The sequence below is a fragment of the Adiantum capillus-veneris genome, chromosome 15, assembly GCF_014529385.1.
Source record: "Adiantum capillus-veneris isolate H3 chromosome 15, ASM1452938v2, whole genome shotgun sequence".
Classification (NCBI taxonomy): Eukaryota; Viridiplantae; Streptophyta; class Polypodiopsida; order Polypodiales; family Pteridaceae; genus Adiantum; species Adiantum capillus-veneris.
The window spans coordinates 54479079-54502368 of NC_140945.1; the positions used below are offsets into that span (position 1 = coordinate 54479079).

The 23290-nt window shown below is 45.6% G+C and overlaps 1 protein-coding gene across 4 annotated transcripts in view; it reads right to left on the reverse strand.

The window, feature by feature from the left end:
• The window catches only part of LOC147440688 (phosphoinositide phosphatase SAC6-like), a 180158-nt gene that overhangs the window by 69478 nt on the left and 87390 nt on the right, over positions 1 to 23290 (reverse strand). For all 4 annotated transcript variants that reach the window (XM_086482533.1, XM_086482534.1, XM_086482535.1 and 1 more), the window contains exons 16-19: positions 9883 to 9991; positions 4190 to 4262; positions 4022 to 4115; positions 3833 to 3919 (exon numbers count right to left, since the gene is read on the reverse strand). In XM_086482533.1, coding sequence (XP_086338659.1) covers positions 3833 to 3919; positions 4022 to 4115; positions 4190 to 4262; positions 9883 to 9991 — 363 coding nt within the window. The remainder of the gene's footprint in view (positions 1 to 3832; positions 3920 to 4021; positions 4116 to 4189; positions 4263 to 9882; positions 9992 to 23290) is intronic.

The window sequence follows — 23290 nt, forward strand, 5'->3', positions numbered from 1 at the left end:
GAGGTTTCCTCTGCCTCTCGTGCATGGGGGAGGTTCCAATCGAAGGATCTTTCCTTGGTTCTGGCGCCTTTGGGTTCTGCGGGACTTCTCCCGACCCCATTGGCATTTTCTTCTTCCCTTTCTCAAGAGTATGGAGAATCTTTTGGACTTCTGGATGGGAGAGAGCTTTTTGCAACTCTTCCACCTGCTGTTGAAGGAGAGAGAACTCTATCTCGCGTCCTCCCATTTCTGCAGTCTGCCAAGACTCGTCAATCCCTTTAGGAAGAGAGGGATGACCTTGCTTTGATACCACTGTCACAAAAATACGGAAGCGTAAACTGACTTTTAATTGTACTTCAAATACTCAAGAGAATTGGAGAGAGAGAGAGGAAAAGCTTGACACTTTATTGGGGACCAGAAGATGGGCTGGTCCCCCCCCATAAAGAGAATATCTTTATTACTAAGGGAGAATCTTTACAAGTACAAGAACGGGGCAATAGCCCGTCCTCTATTCTTTCTTTCTGCTTCTGACTGAAAGAGTGCGAACGCTACTCTCTGAATACTGAGAGGATCTTCCCTATGCTATGAGATTTTGGGAAGCTCTCAAAAACAAGAGTCTATCTTCCACAAAACTCAACGGAAGCTCTCGAAAGTGAGAGTCTACCTTCCGCTAACTGAGTCCCTTTATGCATAATTATTCCTGCAACAAAAACAAGGGAGAAACACGCAAAATGCACGCACACATGCTTGCTGTAATTTTCTGCACATAACCTAAAAATGTTACCTGAGTACCTTCCAGAGCCGAAAAAGAGACCTTTTCCGCGATGGAATTGCACGAAACTTGGTGTACGCGTAGTGTAGGTAGAGAAGAACTAGATTCTATATGTATTTTGCTGAAATTCAACCTAAAGGAGGTGATTAAGGGCTGAAAATAGAGAATTTACAGCCACCACACTCTACGAAGAGAGTGCCTGCTGCAACTTCTCGCGATGAAACCTCACCAAACGCTGGCTATGGCTATGAGAGCCCTTGTTCTAGACAATGGGAGCACAAGGCCACCACATATGTCACAAGGGACTGCTCTCAAGCTTCCATGGAGGGCTCCAATGCGTAGGGCATACTCACAATAGGGGGGGTAGGAGCACTGCCAACATTGAAAATGGGGGAGTAGGGCCTCCTAAATAGCCATCAGGGAGAGGGGGCGCTAGGAAGAGAGAGAAGGTGAGAGTGAGAGTGAGAGTGAGAGAGAGTTAGTTTGCATTGGTAAGTGTGCCACTTGGCACACTTACTTAATAACTTAAAAAACCCTTCAACTTTCACTTTTAAAAATCCCTAGGCTATTAATGAAATGTGCAAATTAACTCACAACTGCACACACAGATGCTACTAATGAAATTGTTAGCTGCTCCCCAGCGCAATGCCGTACCGACACTGCTCTGGCATTACCTGTTCGCACTTGTCCGGTCATTTGGTCCGGCATAGACAATTTAAAAATACCTTAACTGACTTATCCTAAGGCCGTAAAATGATTCAGGCCTTAGGGTTATTATTCTTAGGACCCCATCTCATTCCTGTGCTTGCACTAGTGCGCGTAATTTTCTGAGCCTGAAATCTGAGGCTACTATCTACCCCTTCATTGAAGACCCGATTTCCCAATCGCTAGGGCTTCAGGGTATTTTCTGCTAGGGTCTCCTTGAGGTGCACTGGCCCAAACTTGGGCGCACCTGAGGCCTAGAACTGCTAAATCTATTCTGATGTGCACACAACTAATTAGATAATTCTTTTCTCGTAAATAAATTAATGATTTACAAAGTCTGACTCTAGCTACAAAGTCGTGGATTATTTTGAAGAAGTGAATTCCGGTAACAGGTTTTTTTGGGAAGTTACTTTGTGTCATAAAGTGCAGGGAAATTTAGACGGCATATTTTTGGGTCAAAGTTAAAGCTTTACCGCCCTTTAGTACAACTATAGGCTGGTTTCAGCTATGCTCTCCAATGGCTAAGTAGGAATAGGACGAGGATGTAGAAATCCGGATGCCTTGTGTCGATCATACTTCACCTTCTCACAAATGAGACATTCATTAATGTATTTCTCCACATCCTTGCACAGAGTTGGCCAAAAGAAGAAAGTCTATATGGCACTCTTAGTAGGTTGAACTCTACGATGACCCACATATGGAGGAGCATGAGACTCTAGTCGAACCTTGGGCTACAATGGTCATGCAATACACAGCTTGCCATGGTGTAGGAGGTAGCCTTCCTTCAAAGTGTATCTAGGGGGATCATAGGGTATAAATCCTCCAAGCAATAACTTCCAAATAATTAGCAATAGCAATGGCAGCCGCATGGGTCGGTGTGAAAGTGCATCAACCGCCTTGTTGTTTGTCCCTTCAAAAAAGGATTTGAAAATGAGAAGTGATAAGAAATTGGCCCAACGCATCTGGTTCTCATCAATCTTTGTTTGTTTCATGAAATAATAAGACTACAATGATTGGTCTCAATGAAAAACTTTGCTCCAATAACATAAACATATCCAAGATTAAAGAGCGTGTAAGACATTATAAGTAACTCCTCGTAAATGTTACTGACATCTCGATTCTCCTCAGTTGAAGATGAGGCTAGACAATGACATACCCATCCTACTCAAAGATTGCTCCAAGACTAGTGCCACAAGTATCACACTTGAGCAACAAGCATCAGATTGGTAGACAATTTGGATTTTGAAGTTTTGAAAGCATTGATTCCTTTAGATGTCTATCTGAAAACAGCTCATTTCTTCGTCAAATCATGCACTAGATACGCAATAGCAGAAAAGTGCTTGAAAAACCGTTGATAACAAGAAGCAAGTCCAAGGAAACTGCAGAGTTCATGTAGTAATTTCAAATAGCGCCACTCTTGAACGATCTTAACCTTCTCTAGATCCATGTGAGCACCATCTACAAATATGATGTGTCTAAGGTAGTAGATCTTTTAATAAATAACTCGCTCTTCTTGCCCTCAATAACTAATCTCAGAGTCCAAAAGTCTTCAAGAACTAAGGCGAGATGCCATTGATGCTCTTCTTCATTCTTGGAAAAGATGATAAGGTCGTCAAAGAATGTGCCAACAAAGTCTCAGTATTTGCAGAAAATACGCTCCATTAGTCGATTGAATGTAGCCGGTGCATTTATCGATCCAAAGGGCATAACCAAAAACCAAAGGTTGTCTGGAACATCTTGAGGCTTGATGCAAACTTGGTGATACCCACTCTTCATGTCTATTTGGCTAAAGCAAGATCCTTAAGGCCAATCTAAGATGATGTCAATGCGACGAGTTTTTTGACAGTGACTTTGTTCAATGCATGGTAATTAATACACTTGTGCCATGAACCATCCTTCCTCTGTACAAGGAGAACAAGGGAACATCTAAAGGATTCAAGGACTTATATTGGCATGATGGAGGACAAGACCGACGATGTAAAAATATACCAGCATATTGGCTTCTTTACCAAGTAATTGTTGGTGAGCTAGGTAAAGACCAATGCTCAGAACTTCGGACTAACCTATTGTAGCTACCGGCGTTATTTGGACGCGATATGGAGTCTCTACCCCCAACGATAAGAAAAGAGAGACATTAACTTGAGACGCCCCTTTGTGAACAGCAGAAATGACGATGGATCATCCCTTTTCTGTTTGCTCCTTATTTTAGGGCCCTTTAGAATGTTTGTTGTTTTCATATGAATTCCTTCCCTTCAAAGATGAAAAAGAAAACCTTGTTCAAAATGTGTTCATTTACATTAATTTGTTACCCTTCACCTTATGCAGGCCCTCTAAGAAGCAAAAGTTTTGAAGTGTGATAGCAAAGTGAAAACTTACAGCAAATGCCTCAAAACCATTTAGTTGAAAAGGTGATGGTTTCCACCGATTGACAACATACTGTCCACTTATGAGATCAAGTGCATCCTGCACTGTCAATCAAAACATCACAGACAAGAAACAAACTAGTTTTGTACTACGCAACTAAAAATCAATTATTTTGGGAATTTGACATGCCCACGTAATTACCTGCTTGCTTCCATCTTGAAAATTATTAAGGTAGTACCGAGCCAAAGCACTACATCCATCTTGCAAAAATCCAATAAGAGTCCGCTTTCCATACCTTTAAAAAACAGGTTTTAGCTACTGCTCCTGACTAGAAATTGCAAAGCATCTCTAATCAGCTAGCATATGTACCTTACAAAGTCTCCTTTCAACGCTTGTGTGCCACTATATTGTATGCTAATATCATCCCCATGTGTAGCCCACACTGTTTGCACCATATATAATACAACACACTCAATTTTCTTAATACTTTACGCTAATACTATGAAGTACTCTGTCCAATTCACATAAAAAGAACATAAGCTCACAGTCATATTTACGCATGCAGAGTCTCAGAAATTCTTCCACACAACTCTTCAAGACCACAAACAAAGGTTTTAACGAACAGCATAAGTTTGACTAAAAAAAGGGCTGCTGCAAGCCTCGTATGCATAAAAAATATCTTTACAAGAAAAGGGCAAATCATTCTGTGCAAGGTTGTAAGCTTCAGCATTTGTCGACTGCCATACAAGAGACACACAGCGTAAATCTTTACAGGAAAAGGGCATATCACTCTCTGCAACGTTGCAAGCTTCAACAGTTGCTACTGCCATACAAGAGACACACAGTGTAAATCCACCTTCCTTTTGAACGTGTATATATGTTATTATCTCCCATCACTCTCTGCCAATATCTACAGAATGCTACCTTGCATTTGTCAGCATCCAAACTACCAGCAGCTTGAGTGTACGGAAACGTCGAGTACCCAGATCCGCAAGCGTTGTTTTGCCTATTTTAGCTTGTCAGTAGCTACTTTATAAGTCCCTGTAAGAAAGGGCCAAGAGATTTCAAGCACAGATCAAATCCAAGGCAGAGACCTTCATGAAGATGATGTGGACAACTCTGCCAAAGAGGGTGGAGCACTTTTCAAGCCAAAGTCCATCTTAGTATTTATGAAGGTGCCCCAGGGAGTCACAAAGGTTGTGTTAATCTAGTCAGACGGATGGATAGCCACTTGGTTGTAGCCAATAAACCTGCCCATGAAACTATAGAAAGGATGGCCTGCTACATCCTCTTGGACCCTCTTTTGTGAATGGTCATACAATCTCATCTTGGATAGTTGCAACTTGCCTTATTGAGTGCTCAGAAATCCACATAGTCTAGATCTTGTGGAGAGATTTTTGAGGGTTATCACCTTAGGGGAAAGACATTTTGAGTGCTCAAGTGGAAATATATTTCTGCTTCTTGAATTCCAGTTTCACTGCCACCACATATTTAGGTTTAGAGCTTGTAGGATCATCCTCTGACTGGTCAGGCAGCAGTTACTAATGGGATGGGGCACCCAGCTCAAGTGATATACCTACCAGGTCTTGGTAATTCCAGGTCCCCAAGCTGACCTCATTGATTGGGCCCTAGAAAAGAGTAGTGGGGGGTTCCTCCTCGAAAGTCTAGGTTGGCCGCAGCTTGATTTAGCACACACATCATGGGCTGGTGTCTGGTCGACTTGCAAGTCTCCTTGCAACCAGTCAAAAGGTAGCTCATCAAAAGTTGGCTCATTTGCAAAACAAAAAACTTCTTCATATAGGCGAAACCGGCTGGGCAGCCTGGCCATTCAAACAGCTGGTGAATCACTACAAAGAATACCACAAATGAATTGAAACAACAGACTGAACTTGGAAGAACACTTGAGTCAAGACATAGAGGGGTAAGGAGCGTTGCTCCAAGACCTTGGAACGGGGAAACACGTTCCGGGAGAGCCGCTCCCATTGCCATTCTGAAATGTCAGAGATTGTGTAAATTTATACTTGTGAACAAGTTTCATGTGAGAAACAAGCATCTTCATCACCACTAATAAGATCATTTAAGGTTCTTTCCTTGAGATGCCTCTTTTTCAATCATTTGGAGACATGAAAATCAATTCATAAACACATTAACAAAATAGTGTGGCGTTCTAGATTCCATTCCCTTTTATTGTCCTTCCCGTTCCAAGAGTCATTTATTCCCCAAGATGTTCTCTGGAACCGACTGGACGAATCGAGAGAGATACCAAAACTCTAACAAGTGTAGCCTGACACACTTGGACACACCGATGCCCTTCTGTGATCTTATCGATACCGTTTGTGGGATAGGTTTGCAATCTCTTATGGGCGGTATTCTTGTTGTTCGACAATAGATTTGTCAAGATTCTTTATATGACAATTTTGTACGCGGTATCGGAAGATGGTGGGGACATGTAGTTCCTACTTCCGCAGTCAACAACATTGGAGCTCTCTCCCGTACATCCCTTTGGAGAGCTCTAACCTTGGGGCAACCCATTCTGATCTTCATGGGCATGTTACAAACTTGCAGGTCCCCTAGGCAGTTCCTTTACTCTCACCTTGAGTAGTGGTGTTATGTTATATATTTGATATTGATTGCGTAGTAGAGTGGTGGGTATTTTCTTCAGTGCAAGTGGTAAGAGCAATTTTGGTGCAGGTAAGTTACAACAATGGAAGTACATGTGCTCTTCCAAGTCTCTATGGAGTTTGGCACATTGTATTGGATTGTCTCTATAGGATTGATCTTGACGGATGCCGCGGAGTGGCGGACGTATGGTTTGATCTTAGGGAGTTTGCTTTAGTAGCTAGGTCCTACTAGACCTCGATGGCTTCTTTGTCAAACATGATCCTCAGGTTATGACCTTCTAGGTCTTCCAATTCTTAGTAGTTTGAGTTTACCAATGCTGTGATCCTTTTTGGGTCTCGAGTTCTATAAAATTTGGGTTTTGCTATTCAGTTACAAAGGAAGTAGTTTTACTCCAAGTTGTTCCGTGTTTCTTTCTAGAGGTATTTTTTTTTTCCTAAGGATACCTCTTTTACACAGGGAGCTCATCTTTAGTTGATTACTGGTGCTCCATTCAGTGGAGTACCATGCACTGTGTCTTCTCAGTCCTTGGTTTCCTTGCCCGCTTTTTGTGGCATTGGATGGCGTGCTTTATCCCACAATGCAGTTAGTATCTTGGCGGATGTTTCTTGAGCCACTTCGGTGGTTGCTTCGTCTTTCAGACTTATGGTGTGATCGTTGGTCCTTGCAATGCATTCGAGCACTAGTTCCTATGTTTGTCTTCCGGATTGATCCTTCGAGACTATACCATTAAGGACACACCTACCATTAGACTAGCATATAGTTTCGTACAAGTGGATAGTGGTCCTTCTTGGACTAGGAACCAGTTATACTTAGCTCAAGCGTTCTTCAAAGCGGGGCGATGTTCTTCTCGATTCTCCCAAACTTGGTGCCCCGTTCCCCAGGTATATTTTCTTTCAAAGTCACCTACCTTGGGTGGTCCAATTGCACAGGTAGAGATTGTTGGAGAGTTGTGCCAATTGTCCATGGCCCGAGTGCTCTCCGTTCAGAGGGGGATGTGGAGTCAGCTTCAGAGTCAGTTTCCGCGGACTACTTCCTTTTAATTCTTTTCGTTCCATGTACAGCGGACAAGATTGACACTCTATGTGGTGGCTTTCTATAGCACCTTGTTCTTCTCTTGAAGAGCTTGGGTGCAGGATCTCTTGATCTTGCCGTATTAGGTGCAGTCTCAACATCGATGTGTGTTCCTTTCTATTGAATGTATATTCCCAATAGGAATTCACTCTCAGAGTGGGGTGATATTCTTTCGCAATCAATAGCAATTTTCACTCTTAGTCCTGATGAAGTTCCTTCCGATGTAGTTTGTAGTTCACTCATGATACACAGTGGTTGGTGCAGTCCTTTGGTTCATCGTCATTGGACAATTGATTTCTAAATAGCCTCGGTTGTTTGCATTCTTTGGACTTCCCATAGCAACTTGGGGATTTTGGCATGTGGTCTGTGACCGGAGGTGCAAGTGTCCGACTCTTTCCTCAAGGCCGAGAATTTGAGAGTTAAGAAATGATCCGGATACCAATAGTTTATGCCTTTTATCCTTAGTTTTGATGCTTTCCCTTGGAGCCGTCACCAGTAGTACCTTCTGCAGATGCTGGTTGTGCAACTTGTGAGTCGGTTGAGTTGAGGATATTCTTGTTAGAGCTGGGTTCTTCTCCAACGGACAACATTTTACTTCCCGGACGTCTTTTGGGGGTAGTGGTTGGATGATATAACAGCCGTGTAATGTTCGACCTTGGAGTCTTGTTGCAGGTATCCTCAACCACGAAAGCCTCACCTTACAAATGTAGCTTGCTCACTCCAACTTTTTGATCTGTCTTCCTTTCCAAGAGTTGAAAGGGGGTGCTAGGAGTTATGCATCTCTTTGGATTCGGTCCCGGTATCTCCCAAGGACAGGTGAGAGGGAGTGGGGGCTGGTTTGCGGCAGTGCCTCGCCAGGGTGAGGTGGTGGGATTTATTTAGCGATGCTGGGCAGGGGCACTTGGGGAGCGGAGCAATGTGTGAACAGGCTTTGTGATGCAGAGCACCCCTTGTGGGCAGCCCTAGGCTGGTCTATGGGCGTTAGTTCCTGTCCGAATTAGTAAATATGTTATTGGACATACACTGTTTTTTTAACGAAAAGAGCTTTTGGTAACGCCAATTTCTTCTCCTCCACTATTTCGCTCTTTACATAACTCCCATGCAAGCCAAAGTTTCACGGCACAATTGATGCCAAGTTTCATAGTGCACTAAACGGTGTTTGTTTACTATCCTATTACCAATTGTATGCTTCACAAAGGAATTTTCTTGCTACCCCATGGATTTTAATAGTAAAGGCTTTCTTCCTCGGTTGCATACAAGACCCAGAATTGAACTTACATGCACATTATAGTCCAGAAACATGTTTATTCCAATTCTAAAAACCAAAAGTCTGCTTGGGTGACAGAAACTCCAAACTCTGTCACTTCGTTCCCTGTTTCAACAACTCCTAGAAGTATGCTCGGTTCACATATCCTGTCTTTGGGACGATGAGGATGGATATTTCAGATGAGAGTAAGCAACTCCTTGGTGTCGCAACGTAGTGAAGTTTATTTCAACTTCTGTTTACATATATTCCAAGAAAAATGTTTGTTCAAAACTTAAAAATCAGAACTCTGCTTTGACCTCTTCTTTGAGTGGCAGAAAAGTCCAAAATTTTGTCTCAAAATGCATTGCATTTCCCTTTCCACAACTGTTGGAAATTATGCTGGGTTCATATGCCCAGCCTTGGGGAGATGAGGAATGGCTGTCCCAGATGGGACTATGCACCTCCAAGGTGCCTCCTAGTTAAGTTCATATTTCAACTTGTGTGCACATATATTCTAATGAAGGTTTCTGTTCCAAATCTTAAAACCAAACCTCTACTTTAATCCTTTCTTTGGGTGGCAGAAACTCCAAAACTGTCTCAAGAAGAGTTCCCTGTTTTCATAACTAGGGGAGGATATCCGTATCCAGTTTTGGAGAGACAAGGAATGGGTATCCCAGATGGGAGTATTCCTACTGGTCTTTGATTATTTGTAGAACCTTTTTTTGTTGTATTATCATGTCACCTCTGTTTCTAGTAACTATGTACAATGAGGAAAAATGTACAATGCTTCAAGTGCTGTGCTTTTATCTAATACAAAGCTCTTCAAAATTTCAAATCAAATTGTGAATGAATTTGGGATGTCTGAAATCATTATAAAATACCTCTGATGCTCCATGAGGTTATTTTTCTAAGGCTACGATGCTCTGGAAGTCCATCACCCACTGTAGGGGCTCTGTTTTCTAGTTTCATTTTGGAACAAACATTATTTTGGGATATAATTTTCCCAGCTTCACTTATAGACATACATTCTTTTTTTCTGTAGGCACTTTCTATTGCATGACAGATCATGGGCTTCGTATTTCGATGACAAGCAAGGACTTCAGAAAGAAAAAAATACACCTACATCTTTTGAATTGAAGCTCAAAATATTCATTATCAGATATAAGCTCTCCCTCCCCAAAAACATGAATGCTTTGCAAAATAGTTTCCAAAGCCTTCCGTCCAAGCAAACTCTGAAAAAGAAACAATTCCAGATTGGAAGATGTGATACTGCTTGAAGCTTCTATAGTTATTATTGCTAACAAAAGCATAACGTCCTACTTAAACAGGAACTACAAATGCTTCAAGATTTCCATGTACAAGAAATATGACTCTATGAGTACAAGGATCCAGAACAAAGTGAGACAAACGCTTTAGCCTCTTTAAATATCGTTAAAAAAATATTACTTGCTACTTAAGGAAAAGCTATGTTTTCCCGGTCAAAAGAGCACATTTATACCACTGCCATGTTAACAACAATCAACAATAAGGTGAGGCAACTAAAGCATGACAGTTTGCAGCCTTGGCCCTCACTTCAAACTAACGGGAAGAGAGATTAAAAAACTTGAGACTCCAAAAGAAAGAAAAAGACTTATAGAACTCATTCAAATATGTGAAAGGGTGTTTGAGCATGAGTAAATGTTCATAAAGTGCCATGCCTCCAATAATAAGGCAGGTTGATAAAGTGCGCGCAGTGTGTGTGTGTGTGTGTGTGTGTGTGTGTGAGAGAGACAGAGAGAAATGAAATGAAATGTTATATTAACGTCTTCAAAAGGCCATAATGACCTATGAGACCCGAAAGTTACAAAGTGGTGGATCTGATACAAAGTCAGAGTAACAAAATAACCTAACAACAATACAAAACAAAGATATATACTATGGGGTCCTAAGCTGGTTTATGTGAGTCAAGCAAAAACTAAGCAAAAAAATGGGCGGCTTGTTGGGATAGCTGAATCACAAGAGATCTAGCATCGGTCGTTGGCGAATCTCATCAATTTCCTCCATGGTTAGTAGTCTGACCGGGCGTCTTGCATGCCTGGCCAGCGTGCTCCGAATTTTCTGTCGTAGCCTCTGTCGATGCTGTGTAGTTCTTCGCAGTCGCGGGCGCCTGGATTTCCCTAGTTCAATCGCTCGGTCAATCAGTGTGCCTCTGGTGTGAGACGAGGGGGAGCTCTGCTGTGGGGGTGGCTCTTGCGGCTGTCCCGTGTCTGCTCTGAAGAAGTCTGTGATCCGTCTTTGAGACTGGCTAGCCTCGCCATTCATCAGGCTATCTCTGTGTCTGCGTAGCTCGAGCAAGAACAAACCCAGGCATCTCTGATCTTCGTATCCCATGACATTTGAGAGTGGTCCGAAACCTTCTCTGAACAAGCAATGGAAGCGGCCTCGTATCTCGTAGTAGACGGGGCAGCGGCATGTATAGTGTAGCTCTGTCTCAGGTTCCATGTTACACAAGGGGCATGTCCTGTCCTCTACTGGTACTCCGCTGTATCTCCCAGTCTCAATCCGCAACTGGTGAGAAGATGTGCGTAACTGGCCAATAGCACACCGTATCCCATGAGATAAGTGGGTATCCATGTATCTGGGTCTCGCCACAAAACCAACTTCCGTAAGCTCGAGGAGGTGGTCTCTGTAGAAAGCCATCTTCGTGCCCAATTCCTGTGCTGGTTGTATCCATGTCCTCCTGGTGTCTAGCTGGGTCAGGTCTTGGCGGATGAGCTTGGTGATTTCTGACTGTGTAAGAGTGAGAGATGGTGCATCTAGTGAGTAATGGAATGGTGGCAACCTGTCTATGCTGAACCCATGTGCCTGAAACCATGATGTCATCTCCCCATACCAGCATGTTGTATCTCGTTGTGTGGCTAACTATCGAGAGGATTCAAGTGCTATGCGAGCATATCTGTCTCTAGGAAGTGCCCAAGTGCGGTTTATGAAGGAGACTGATCTGGTGAGCGCCTCCACCACAAGTGGGGGGGGGGGCGGGGCGCTAGCTCTGCTTGGATAATGGCCCGTGGTACTGATGCCTTGGCTCTAATGAGCCTCGAGATCATAGAGACGAGAGGTTTCTCCATGTTCCCCCATCCGTCTGAGCGACCCGGCCTCCCGTGGTGATCCAGTGAAGGTCCCCATATCTCGGTTCCATAGAGCAATGCTGAAGCCACCAAGGTGTCAAAGAGCCAGAGCTTCGTCCGGGGCTCCTGAAACTGAACCTGCAAACACATCCTCTCTAGTCTCCCCAAAGCTGCGTGGGCTCTAGTAAGTCTGGTCTCCAATGCCCTTCTGAGTTAGAATGCAGGTCCGCTAAAAACCACTCCAAGGTAAGTGTAAGCGTCTGTGTACTCCATAGTTTCCTGGCCGTATGTGAATGTAGGTGCTGACCTCCTGATCCACTGTGGGGTGGTATTAAACACCATAACCTTGGTTTTACCCAGGTTGATAGACAAACCACTTTCGTGGGCAAACGTATGCAAAGCATCCAATTGACGTTGCATTCCCTCCGGGGATTCGGAGATCAACACTATGTCATCAGCATATAACAGAAATGGAATCCACGTCCTTGCCAACTGAGCACCTTTATCCCCATCGCTGTCAATGTAGTCAGAAAGCTCATCCACATACATACCGAAAAGAGTAGGAGAGAGCGGGCAGCCCTGCTTCACCCCAATGATGGAGTGAACCGGTGTAGAAAGTCCCTCCGGGGCTCTAGTCTGGCGGCACTCCTCATCATACCAGCTGTTCTAAGGCATGCTCCCTGATCGGCGGCTCTGCTGAGGCTGGGTGTGTGGGTATGCTTCTGCTGCTGCCTCATGTAATGTCTGTGTCAGTATAGTAGTTAGCTCCTCCAGAGGTCGCCCCCGGTCCTCAGTACATAGGCGTCTGTAGATTCCGTCCATGTATACAGAATCCGTCTCCCGCGTGAATGTGTAGCGAGTAGGGGCTGCTATTCGTGGCCTGTGTGCTACACTGAACTGGAAGGAGATGGTCATCGACACCAGAGCATGATCCACTGCCACCCCGACCGGTCTGGGCTCAACTGTGAGGTCCTCGATACTAGAGATGAGATTCGGCTGTGCCATGACATAGTCCATTGTGCTGGCTCCATGTCTGTGTGGGAAGCATGTAAAACCTCCCTCAGCAGGAAATCTCTGTAGGCCATCAAGATGGCCAATCCATGTGCAGTGCCCATGTCTATCAGGTGTCGCCCATACTCAGTATATTCCACATCGTGTGATAGTCTGGAAAGGCCGGTCTCTACAACATCTAGCTCTCTTAGTATCTCCTCTGAAGTATCATAAAACACTGCCTGGTGATGGGCAGTCCTAGCATTGAAGTCCCCTAGGATGATAATGTCACCGTCCCTAGAGAAAGTCCTCTGGGTGATGCATAAACTAATGTACTCGGGGGAAAGTAGCAAATAGCTAGATAGAGGTATCTGCCTGTCTCTGCTTTTAGTCTCACCCACATGTACCTAGCCTGCTCGTCCCTGCGGGCTATATGTATTAGTGGCTGGAGATCTTCTCTAAATAACACTGCCACTCCCCCCGAGCCCCGCCCTCTGTGCTCTGAGCGTGTCTCCTGTCTGTAGGCTATCTCCCACCTGTATCCACTGATGTGAGGCATGGATTGCCCAGGGGCCTGGTGTGTCTCAGAGTAAAAGATGATGTCTCTTCCAGTAAAGCTATCCTCAAAGGCACCCACATCAAGACGCATAGATCCATTGCAGTTCCAGGCAGCTACCTTGAGTGTGGTCCCATAGGTCTCGCACCGTCATGTGGAGCGTCGCTCTAGTATTACCACTTTTCCGTCTCGGTAAAAAGCGATCTTGCCTTTTTCCCTTGCCGCTCTAATCTCCGGCATTACTTCCTGCATATGAGCGATCTGCGAGAGGGTGAGATCATCCCCGAGAAAGATGCCAGTCTCTTTAAGAGTTGGTCTTTTCTTCAAGAATGACTTCTTTGCTTCCATGGAGGGAAAACGGAGGATGAGTGCTCTTTGTTTTGAGGTTTCTCCACTGCCTCCATTTTTCTTTATGTTGCCCACTCTCCATGCCCTTGTGTGTGTCGGCTCATGAATCCCCATCAAGGCTGTGAGTTCTTTTACTTCTTCCTCCACATTGCCTTTGCCTTTAAGACCGCAGATTCTTACATGTAAAGCGCGCACCCTTCTCCTCTGCTCCTCCTCTAGTGTCTGGTTAATGATGTTGGGTGTGGACGTGGGCGTTATCTCCTTGTCTTTTCCTTTCTTGGCCACCTTGATCCATTTCTTGGCTTCGTCTGCCTTCTGTTGGGTTTTGGTAAGAACATCCACCCAAGAAGTCGTCATTTCTTTGTGTTGTTCTTTTCCCTCTTTGATGGCCCGTACTTGTTCCTTGATCGTGTTGATTTCTTCGATTACTGAGGGTTGCAGTTCGCCCTCTTCCAGTGTGTTTCTTGATCGGGCTTCGGCGAGTTCTTTCTTGAGTGACTTGATCTCTTCCTCTTGGGTCGTCACTCGGTCTTCCAGCGTGCTTATCTTGCTCTCTTGGATCAGCACACATCCTTCGAGTATGTTTATTGTGCCCCAGAGACTGCGGTTCATCTTGGTCATGGTCTCCGTCATTTCCTCTTTGCATTTTTGAATGGCATTCTCTAGGGGGTCGGCTTTATCGTTCGTCTTCCTCATGCTTGATCGCCGTCCACCAAGGGGTCCCTAAACGTACGTGCACCCACACTAGCAGCGGGCACGGTAGCTGGGTGAGTGGGGTGGCGCGGAGCTGCGAGAGAGTGCACGGGAGATGGAGGGAGGGGGGAGGGGGTATCAAAAAGAAATAAGATAAAATAAAGTGAAATGGTAAATTAGAGTGCAGACGAGAGATAGAGAGGGGGAGGGGGGTATCAAGAAGAAAGAAAGGAAAAATAAATAGAATAAAATGGAATGAAATGATATGTTAATGCCTTCAAAAGCCCAAATTGACCTATTAGAGCAAGCATAGGCATATACAACAACGGGAATCTGATATCGTATTTATAAAAAAAAAACTACGCGTAGGAGAAGGGGGCGGGCATGCTACGCTTGAAAAAAGAGGGGGGGAGGGCATCCTACGCATAGAGGAAGGGGGGACATCCTACGCGTAGAGGGTATAGAGAGAGGGGGGTACTTTACGCAGGCAGCGGGGGAGCAGCTAATGGCGGGGCTGTGCAGGCGGAGCGAGGGGGAGGGGGGCGGGGTTGCGAATGCAGCGCGAGGGGGGGAGCAGTGCGCAACAGAGGACCAGCGCGGCACTCTGTAGGCGGTAGAGGGGCAGCCGGGAGGAGGTGCGGGGAGCGCGAGGGGCAGGGGAGGGGAGCGCGAGGGGCAGCAAGGCAGGGGAGGGGAGCGCGCGCGCGCGCGCGAGAGAGAGAGAGAGAGAGAGAGAGAGAGAGAGAGAGAGAGAGAGAGAGAGAGAGAGAGAGAGAGAGAGAGAGAGAGAGAGAGAGAGAGAGAGAGAGAGAGATGAAATGTTATATTAACGTCTTCGAAAGGCCAAAATGACCTATGAGACCAAAATGTTACAATTGGTGAATTTGATACCATGTCTAAGTACGGAAAGTACAAAGAACTAACACTGAAACACTAAGGGAAATGAATCTGAAACTGATTCGGAATTGAAACCAGATGGGGGGGGGGGAAGGTTGTTTGGATGGGTTCAAATGAAATCTCTCATCAGTCGTTGTTGAATCTCATCCACATCCTCCATGGTCAGTACTCTGCTTGGGCATCTTGCATGTCGAGCTAGAGTGATCTGTATCTTCTGCTGCAACCTTCATCGATAGTCGGAGACCCCTCAAGGTCGTGGGCGTCTGGATCTGCCTAGCTTAATGGCTCGGTCAATCAACGTACCTCTAGTGTGGGTCGGCTCTGAGATCTGCTGTGATGACTGCTCCTCTAGCTCTCCCTTGGCTGGTGTAAAGAAATCTGTGATTCGTCTCTGAGACTGTCTCTCCCCTGATGTCCTCAACAAGCTCTCCCCAAGTCTACGCAGCTCTAGCAGGAACAATCTGAGACATCTTTGATCCTCGTATTTCATGACTCTAGAAAATGGTCCGAAACCCTCTCTGAACAGACAGTGGAAGGGCCGCGTATCTCATAGTACGCCGGGCAATGACATGTGTAGTGCAGCTCTGTCTCTGGCTCTAAGTGACATACGTGACATATCCTGGCCCGTACTGGTACCCCTCGAAATCGGCAAGTCTCGATCTGGAGCTGATGTGAGGATGTGCATATTTGCCCAATAGTGCATTGTATCCCATGAGATAAGTGAGTATCCATGTATGCAGGCCTAGTCACAAAACCGTCCTCCGTGAGTTGAAGAAGATGCTCTCTGTAGAAGGCCATCTTCGTGCCCAACTCCTGTGTCGTCTGTATCCATGTGTTCCTGGTATCTAGCTGAATCAGATCCTGAATTATGAGTCTAGTGATCTCTGTCCGTGTGAGAGACAGGGAGGGTGCATCCAGAGAGTATTGAAACGGAGGCAATCTATCCATGCTGAAACCATGTGACTGAAACCATGCTGTCATTTGTCCATACCAACATGCTGTATCGCCTTGTAGCGCTAGTCGTCGAGACGACTCTAGGGCAAGCCAAGCATATCTGTCCCTGGGGAGATCCCATAAACTGTGTATAAAGGATACTGATCTAATCAATGCCTCAACCAGGAGAGGGGGGGGGCTAGCTCGGCTCGGATAATCTCATGCGGCATTGAGGCCTTAGCCCGAATCATTCGAGCGATCATAGAGACCAAAGGCCTCTCCATATATCTCCATCCATCTGTATTGCAATTCTCCCATGATGGTCTACTGAGGGTCCCCATACCTGAACTCCATAGAGCATAGCTGAAGTCACTAGAGTGTAAGAAAGCCAGAGCTTTGTTCGCGGTTCTTGAAACTGAACCAGCGGACACATCCTCTCCGGTCCTCCCAAGGCTGCATATGTTCTCGTCAATCTAGTTTCAGATGCTCTCCTCAGTGAAAACACCGGTCCACCGAAAACTACCCCAAGATAGGTATATGCATCTGTGTACTCCACAGTCTCCTGGCCATATGTAAATGTGGGTGCTGACCTTCTGACCCACTGTGGTGTGGTGTTGAACACCATAGCCTTGGTTTTCCCAAGGTTGACAGACAATCCACTGTCACGAGCAAATGTATGCAAAGCATCTATATGGCGCTGCATCCCCTCTGGAGATTCAGAAATCAACACAATATCATCAGCATATAGTAACAACAAAATCCATGCCCCTGCTAGTTGAGCCCCTCTGTCTCCCTGACGCTCTACATAGTCTGAAAACTCATCTACATACATCCCAAAAAGAGTCGGAGATAGGGGGCATCCCTGCTTCACTCAATAGTGGAGTGGACCATGTCAGACATGCCCTCAGTAGTGCGTACCCACCCCATCACTGTCTTGTATAAAGCCCGAATACCCCATATCAGCTCTATAGGCACACTCATGTCCTGTAGTCTGCGTATAGGTCTGGCTCTCGGCACTGTGTCAAGAGCTTTGCGGAGATCCACAAAGCTACAATAGATCCTCTTGCCATGGTGTCTACCCTCCTCAATAATAGCTCTGATTGTCAGAATCCGGTCAAGAGTGGAGAAGCCTCTCTTGAATCCTGCTTGCCCTGGTGCTCGTATGCCCTCTCGCTCTGCCCATCTACTCAGCTCTTGCTCAAGAACGGATGCATACAGCCTAGCCAATGTGTGACCAACCATGATGGTGCGATAATCCCCGGGAATCATGGGATCTCCTGACTTGAAAATAGGCACAATCGTGGACATACTCCAAGTCCCAGGAAAGCCTTCATACAAGGCTCGATTAAACATCATAGCAAGAAGCTCTGCAAGCATATCTTTGGCATGGATGAAGTGCTCTGCTATCAGACCATCATGATCATGTGCTCTCCTTGTCTTCATCCTGTCAATGGCTTTCCTTACCCTCTCGGCAGTAAAGAAAGTACATGTCTCAGGGCATGTCTCTAGTGGGTCCGACAAAGGTGGTTGCCCTGATGCTGTGTAGAGAGATGTGGCATATTCCCCCATGTCTCTGTGGAGGTGACCGCTGGTGGTGGTGAATGCTCGTGGAATAGCCTCCATGCTTCGCTTGAGTCTTGACTCATAAATAGCTCTAGCTGAGATAGATAAGCCCTTTTATTTCGTCGCACTAGGCGGAAAAAGATAATCCGTGACTGTCTATGTGTGGTAATACCCATGAGCACTTCCCTCTGTAATTTGATCCTCGTCTCTCTACACTCTTCATCATACCAACTTTTTTGGGGCATGCTCCCAGATCGTCTCCGTGTAGGTTGGCTATGGGGGTATGCCTCTGATGCTGCATCATGAAGCGTCTCTGTCAATATCTGAATGAGTTCATCTAGTGGCCGTCCCGGCTCCTGAGTGCAAAGCTACCTGTATATCTCATCCATATACACAGAATCCGTCTCCCTCACGAAGAGTGTGCACGGGGGCCTCTTCTAATGGAGTTGTGCTGAACTGAAACGTAAGAGTGAAAGACAAGATAGCATGATCAACTGCTACTCCAACTGGCCTAGTGCCCACCATGAAATCCTGAAAGAATGGAATGAGACCTGGCTGGGCCATAACATATCCACTGTACTCGCACCATGTCAATGTGGAAAGCATGTAAAACCTCCAACTGTCAAAAATCTTTGTAGGCCATCCAAAATGGCCAATCTATGTGCAGTTCCCATATCTATCAAGTATCTGCCATACTTAGTGTACTCATCTTATGATAGTTTGGATAGGCCCATCTCTGTAACGTCCAGCTCCCTAAGAATTTCCTCGGAAGTATCATAAAATATTGTCTGGTGATGGGCAGTCCTAGCATTGAAGTCCCCTGATATGATAATGTCGCCATCCTTGGAAAACTCCCATATGTCATTATCCAAAATAGCAAAGGGGGATTGTCCTCTAGGTGATGCATATACTGACGTATTAGGAGGAAAGTAACAAATAGCAATGTAGAGGTATCTGCCTGTCTTTGCCCTTAGCCTCACCCACATGTACCTAGCCTGCTCATCCTTGCACGCTATATATATCAATAGTTGCAACTCCTCCCTAAATAAAACTGCCACTCCCCCTACGCCCTGTCCTCAATGTTCTGATCTGGTCTCCTATCTGTAGGCTGTCTCCCATCTATATCCGCTCACCTGTGGCATGGATTGCCTACGGGCTTGATGCGTCTCAGAATATAAAATGATGTCTCTCCCAGTGAAACTATCCTCAAAGGCACCTACATCAAGACGGAGTGACCCATTACAATTCCAGGCTGCCATCTTTAGTGTGGTCCCATAGGTCTTGCACCGTCATGCGGAGCGTCGCTCCAATATCACCACCCTTCCATCCCTGTAAAAAGCAATCTTCCCTATCTCCCTTGCTACTCTAATTTCCGGCATTACCTCTTGCATATGAGAAATCTGCGAGAGGGCGAGGTCATCTCCAAAAAAGATGCTTATCTTCTTCAAGAAGTCCTTCTTCGCTTCCATGGAGGGGAAACGGAGGATGAGTGTCCTTTCCTTCGAGGTTTCCCCATTGCTCCCACTTTTCTTATTGCCCACTCTCCAAGCCCTCGTATGTGTCTGCTGGTTAGCCCCCACCAGAGTCATGAGTTGTTTCACCTCTTCATCCACATTAGCTTGGTCTCTGAGGAAACATATCCTTACGTGTAAGGCCCACACACATCTCCTTTGCTCCTCTTCTAGCGTCAGATTAATGATGGTTGGTGTGGGGGTGGGGGTTATTTCCTTACCCTTTCCGTTCTTGACAGTCTCTATCCATTTCTCGACCTCTTCTGCTTTTTGTTGGGTCTTTGTGATGACATCTATCCACGAGGTCATCCTTTCTTTTTGTTGCTCTCACCTTCTTTGATGGCCCACACTTGTTCTTAATCGTGTTAAGCTCTTCAATTACTGAGGGTTGAAGCTCTCCCTCTTCGAGGACATTTTGCAATCGTACCTCTGCAAGCTCTTTCTTGAGTAGTACAATTTCCTCATCTTGGGCCTTCACACGATCCTCAAGTGTATGTATCGTGCTTTCCTGTGTCGACGCGCTCATCGAGTGCCTTAATAGTACCTAGGAGGTGGCGATTAATCTTGTTGATGGATTCGCTCATTTCTTCTTTACATTTTGGAATGGTGTCCTCCATAGGGTCATCCTTGCCATTTTATTTTCTCATGATTGAAGGCCGCAAAAGGAGAGGGAGAGAAATCGAATGAAGTGAAGAAGAAGCAAATAAAGTGGGAAAGCGAAAGAGGGGGAAAAATCACCTAGGCGGATATCCACTGCAAAAATAATTGAAGAGAGTTTTTTTTTCCTCTCTACGCGTGCAAGTTTCTCTCTCTATGCGTGCAGGTTTTCTCTCTCTACCCTTTCTCTCTCTACATTTTTCATTTCTCTCTATATGCTTTAATTTTATCTCTCTACGCTTTAATTTCCTCAACTCTCTCTCTCTCTCTCTCTCTCTCTCTCTCTCTCTCTCTCTCTCTCTCTCTCTCTCTCTCTCTACGCGCGGGGGCAGTAAGGGGGGCGGCGAGGAGGGGGAGGGTGAGGGGTGGGGCTACCGAGAGAGCGCGAGGGACCATGGCAGTGCGAGACAGGGGGGGTGGAGAGGGGGGGGGGGAGCGCGAGGCATACGAGCACCGGAGAGAGAGAGAGAGAGAGAGAGAGAGAGAGAGAGAGAGAGAGAGAGAGAGAGAGAGAGAAATCAATTGTTATATTAAACGTCTTCAAAAGGCCAGAATGAACTATGAGACCAAACTAATACAATCCTTATGGATCTAATCCAATGTCTGGGTACAAAAATAAAATGTAGTAAAGTGAGAGACTAAAACTAAAACACTCAAATCGTCAACCTGAAAATCATCATCATCATCATCCATGCCCAAGGATGACCGGCATCGGGCGTTGTCGGAGAAAGTATTGCATCGGTCGCTGAAGAGCTTCGTCAATGTCCGCCTCTGTAAATAATTGTATTGGGCGTCTCCCATGTCGTGCTAGAATAGTCCCGATTCTCTGTTGGAGCCTCCGTCAATGTGGTGGTCGCCCCCGTAGACGTGGCGTTTAACTCTCTCGAGCTCAGTGACTCTGTCCACTAATATACATATGGTAGAAGTGGGCTCTGAAGTCTGCTGTGAAGCATGCTCATCTGGCTACTCAGTCCCTGCTCTAAAGAAGTTGGTGATCTCCCTCTGTGAATGTCTCCCACTGTCACAAGGACGTGGCAACTGCTAACCTTAGTTGTTGGTTTCTTTTCAATGATTTTTGTTTAATTTTTGAGACCCTCTTTTTGAAGTTGCAAATGGTCGGACATTGTATGGCCAATGTAAACGTTAGTTTCACCCGCAGACGGGAAGTTGGTCGGCAATGGAAGTCGTAAAGTAAAAGGATGTCTAGGCTCAGTTCAAGATCATGTAGGTCCCCCCGTTGCACTTAGCAAGTTGGTGGATACTAGGAAGTGAACTCAATAAAGGCACAAAGCCAAGGTGGGGTCACCACAGGAAAGTACCCGATAGCTGGGCCACATTGCATTTTTGGATGCGGTCCCAGGGGGGATAGGTGGTCAAAAGACCAGTGGGAGCCCAACAGAAGCATCTCCTAAAATTTAGGGAACTACTATTTTGGGCCATGAAATCTGTTCACGTCATTAGCTTCATAATGACAAGGAGAACATTTTATTACTCTGCTGCAAAGTCAACTGATGCACCAGTTAAGAGATTTTTAAGTGAGAAGCCCAATGCGGAGAAATTGCATATATGAGTGCCAAGTGGCACTTTTTGGCCAATTTACCAAGTCTGAGTGAACAGAACTCATAACTAACTTTTTGGAGTAATTTTGGAGGCTGATAACTTTGATTTTCAGCCATTTCTTTGCATTTTTGAGCTTCCCATGACTTTACCTAGGACCAAGAAGCTCATTTTCAGCATTGGAAGGCATCAAGTGCGTGTTTACATGGCTGTTTTGCTGCGTTTTCAGCGATACGCAAGTTTTGGCAGCCATGGAAATCTTTCCCTTTTGCATCTATTTGTTGACAGATGCATTACAGGTCAAGGGCAGAAGAGGGGGCGCTCGATTTATGCTTGGGGATGCTTCATTAAGAACCTGTTACATGTTAAGAGCTATGGAGTGCTTGCTTTCCTCTCTATGTACAGTGCGGTGCTAGGAGTGATGCCCTGCACACTACACACTGCTCTCTCTCTCCCCTACATGCAATTTTGTGGTGCCCCACAAGAGGGCTCTTCATTTGACTGATATATAGCTATGTGGTTTCATGCTTTTGTGCTGAGGCAAGAGCATCCTTGAGCAGGAACAGGGGTAGCTAACTGCTACTTCAAAGCACGCACCGGTGGGGGTCATAACCTCACCGTATAGGTGCGTTTTCAGCGTTGCGTATGCGCTGTAATTTGACTGTTTTTCAGCCATACGGACGCCAAAACCATTGGGAACAGTGCCCCACTGGCAGAGGACAGTTCGGGGACTGTTTAGGGCTGAAAACAGGGCAAAAACCAGTAAATACAGCGTGCTGAATTTACTCCTTTTGGGCAGGAATCAGAGGGTTTATGCCAGTGGAAGTGAGTTCCAACAAGGGAATTGGTTTCGCGCAAGTTTTGGGGCTGTTATGCTACCAAAATTTGGCCAAAATAGGTGGTATCTAGCTGGATACAGGTAAAGGATTCCCAAGACTCTACTTTGTAATTTACCCTATAAAAGTATAAAGAAATACCGAAAGGGGCGCCAATTTTGGGGCCTACCGGTTGTCGACGTCTGCTCGGAGCATTCTAGCTTCCGAGCCGTGTGTGTGCTTAAGTGTTAATTCCCGTCGCAGGTTTCCATTGCACGTTCTCTCTGTGTGTGTCTAAAGTAAAGAATTTCGGGTGAAAGCCAAAGCCTACCGCCCCATGGGCTGGTTTCAAGGATCCGTTGCCGGGAAGTCAATCACTTTTTCCTCAAAGAGTGAGCCTCGGTTGTTTTGGGTAAAGACACAAAGTACACGAACGTGGGATTACACTATGGCTGACAAAGAGAAGGGCATTAAGGAAGAGGATTCCTCTTCACAGGACAGACAGGAAATTCAGCATGTTCACCTTGCCAAAAAGTGGTCAAATTAGAGCTGATTTTCTGCTGCGTTTTTAGGGTTTGCAAGTATGAACCAAGATGAGATAGGGAGAGGTCTCACGGCAATAGATTGGCCACTAGATCTCCTGCGGGAGTGATGTGGGTCTACCAAGTGGCACGCTGCTCGCCGATTCTCTGAGGGGATTGCTTGGATTCTTTGACGCATTGGTAAATTATCTTGAAATTTGAGCTTACTTGGTCGTGGGTAGTACGCTACAATGTTGTGGAATTATGCTCGTTTGCAGAGACAGGAGCCTCTTGCACAGGTAAAAAGTTAAGGGACAGGTTGCAAGATGCTGTGTGGTGAAGTTCAAGAACTATCCACCTGTGGATGGAAAGTGGATGGAAGA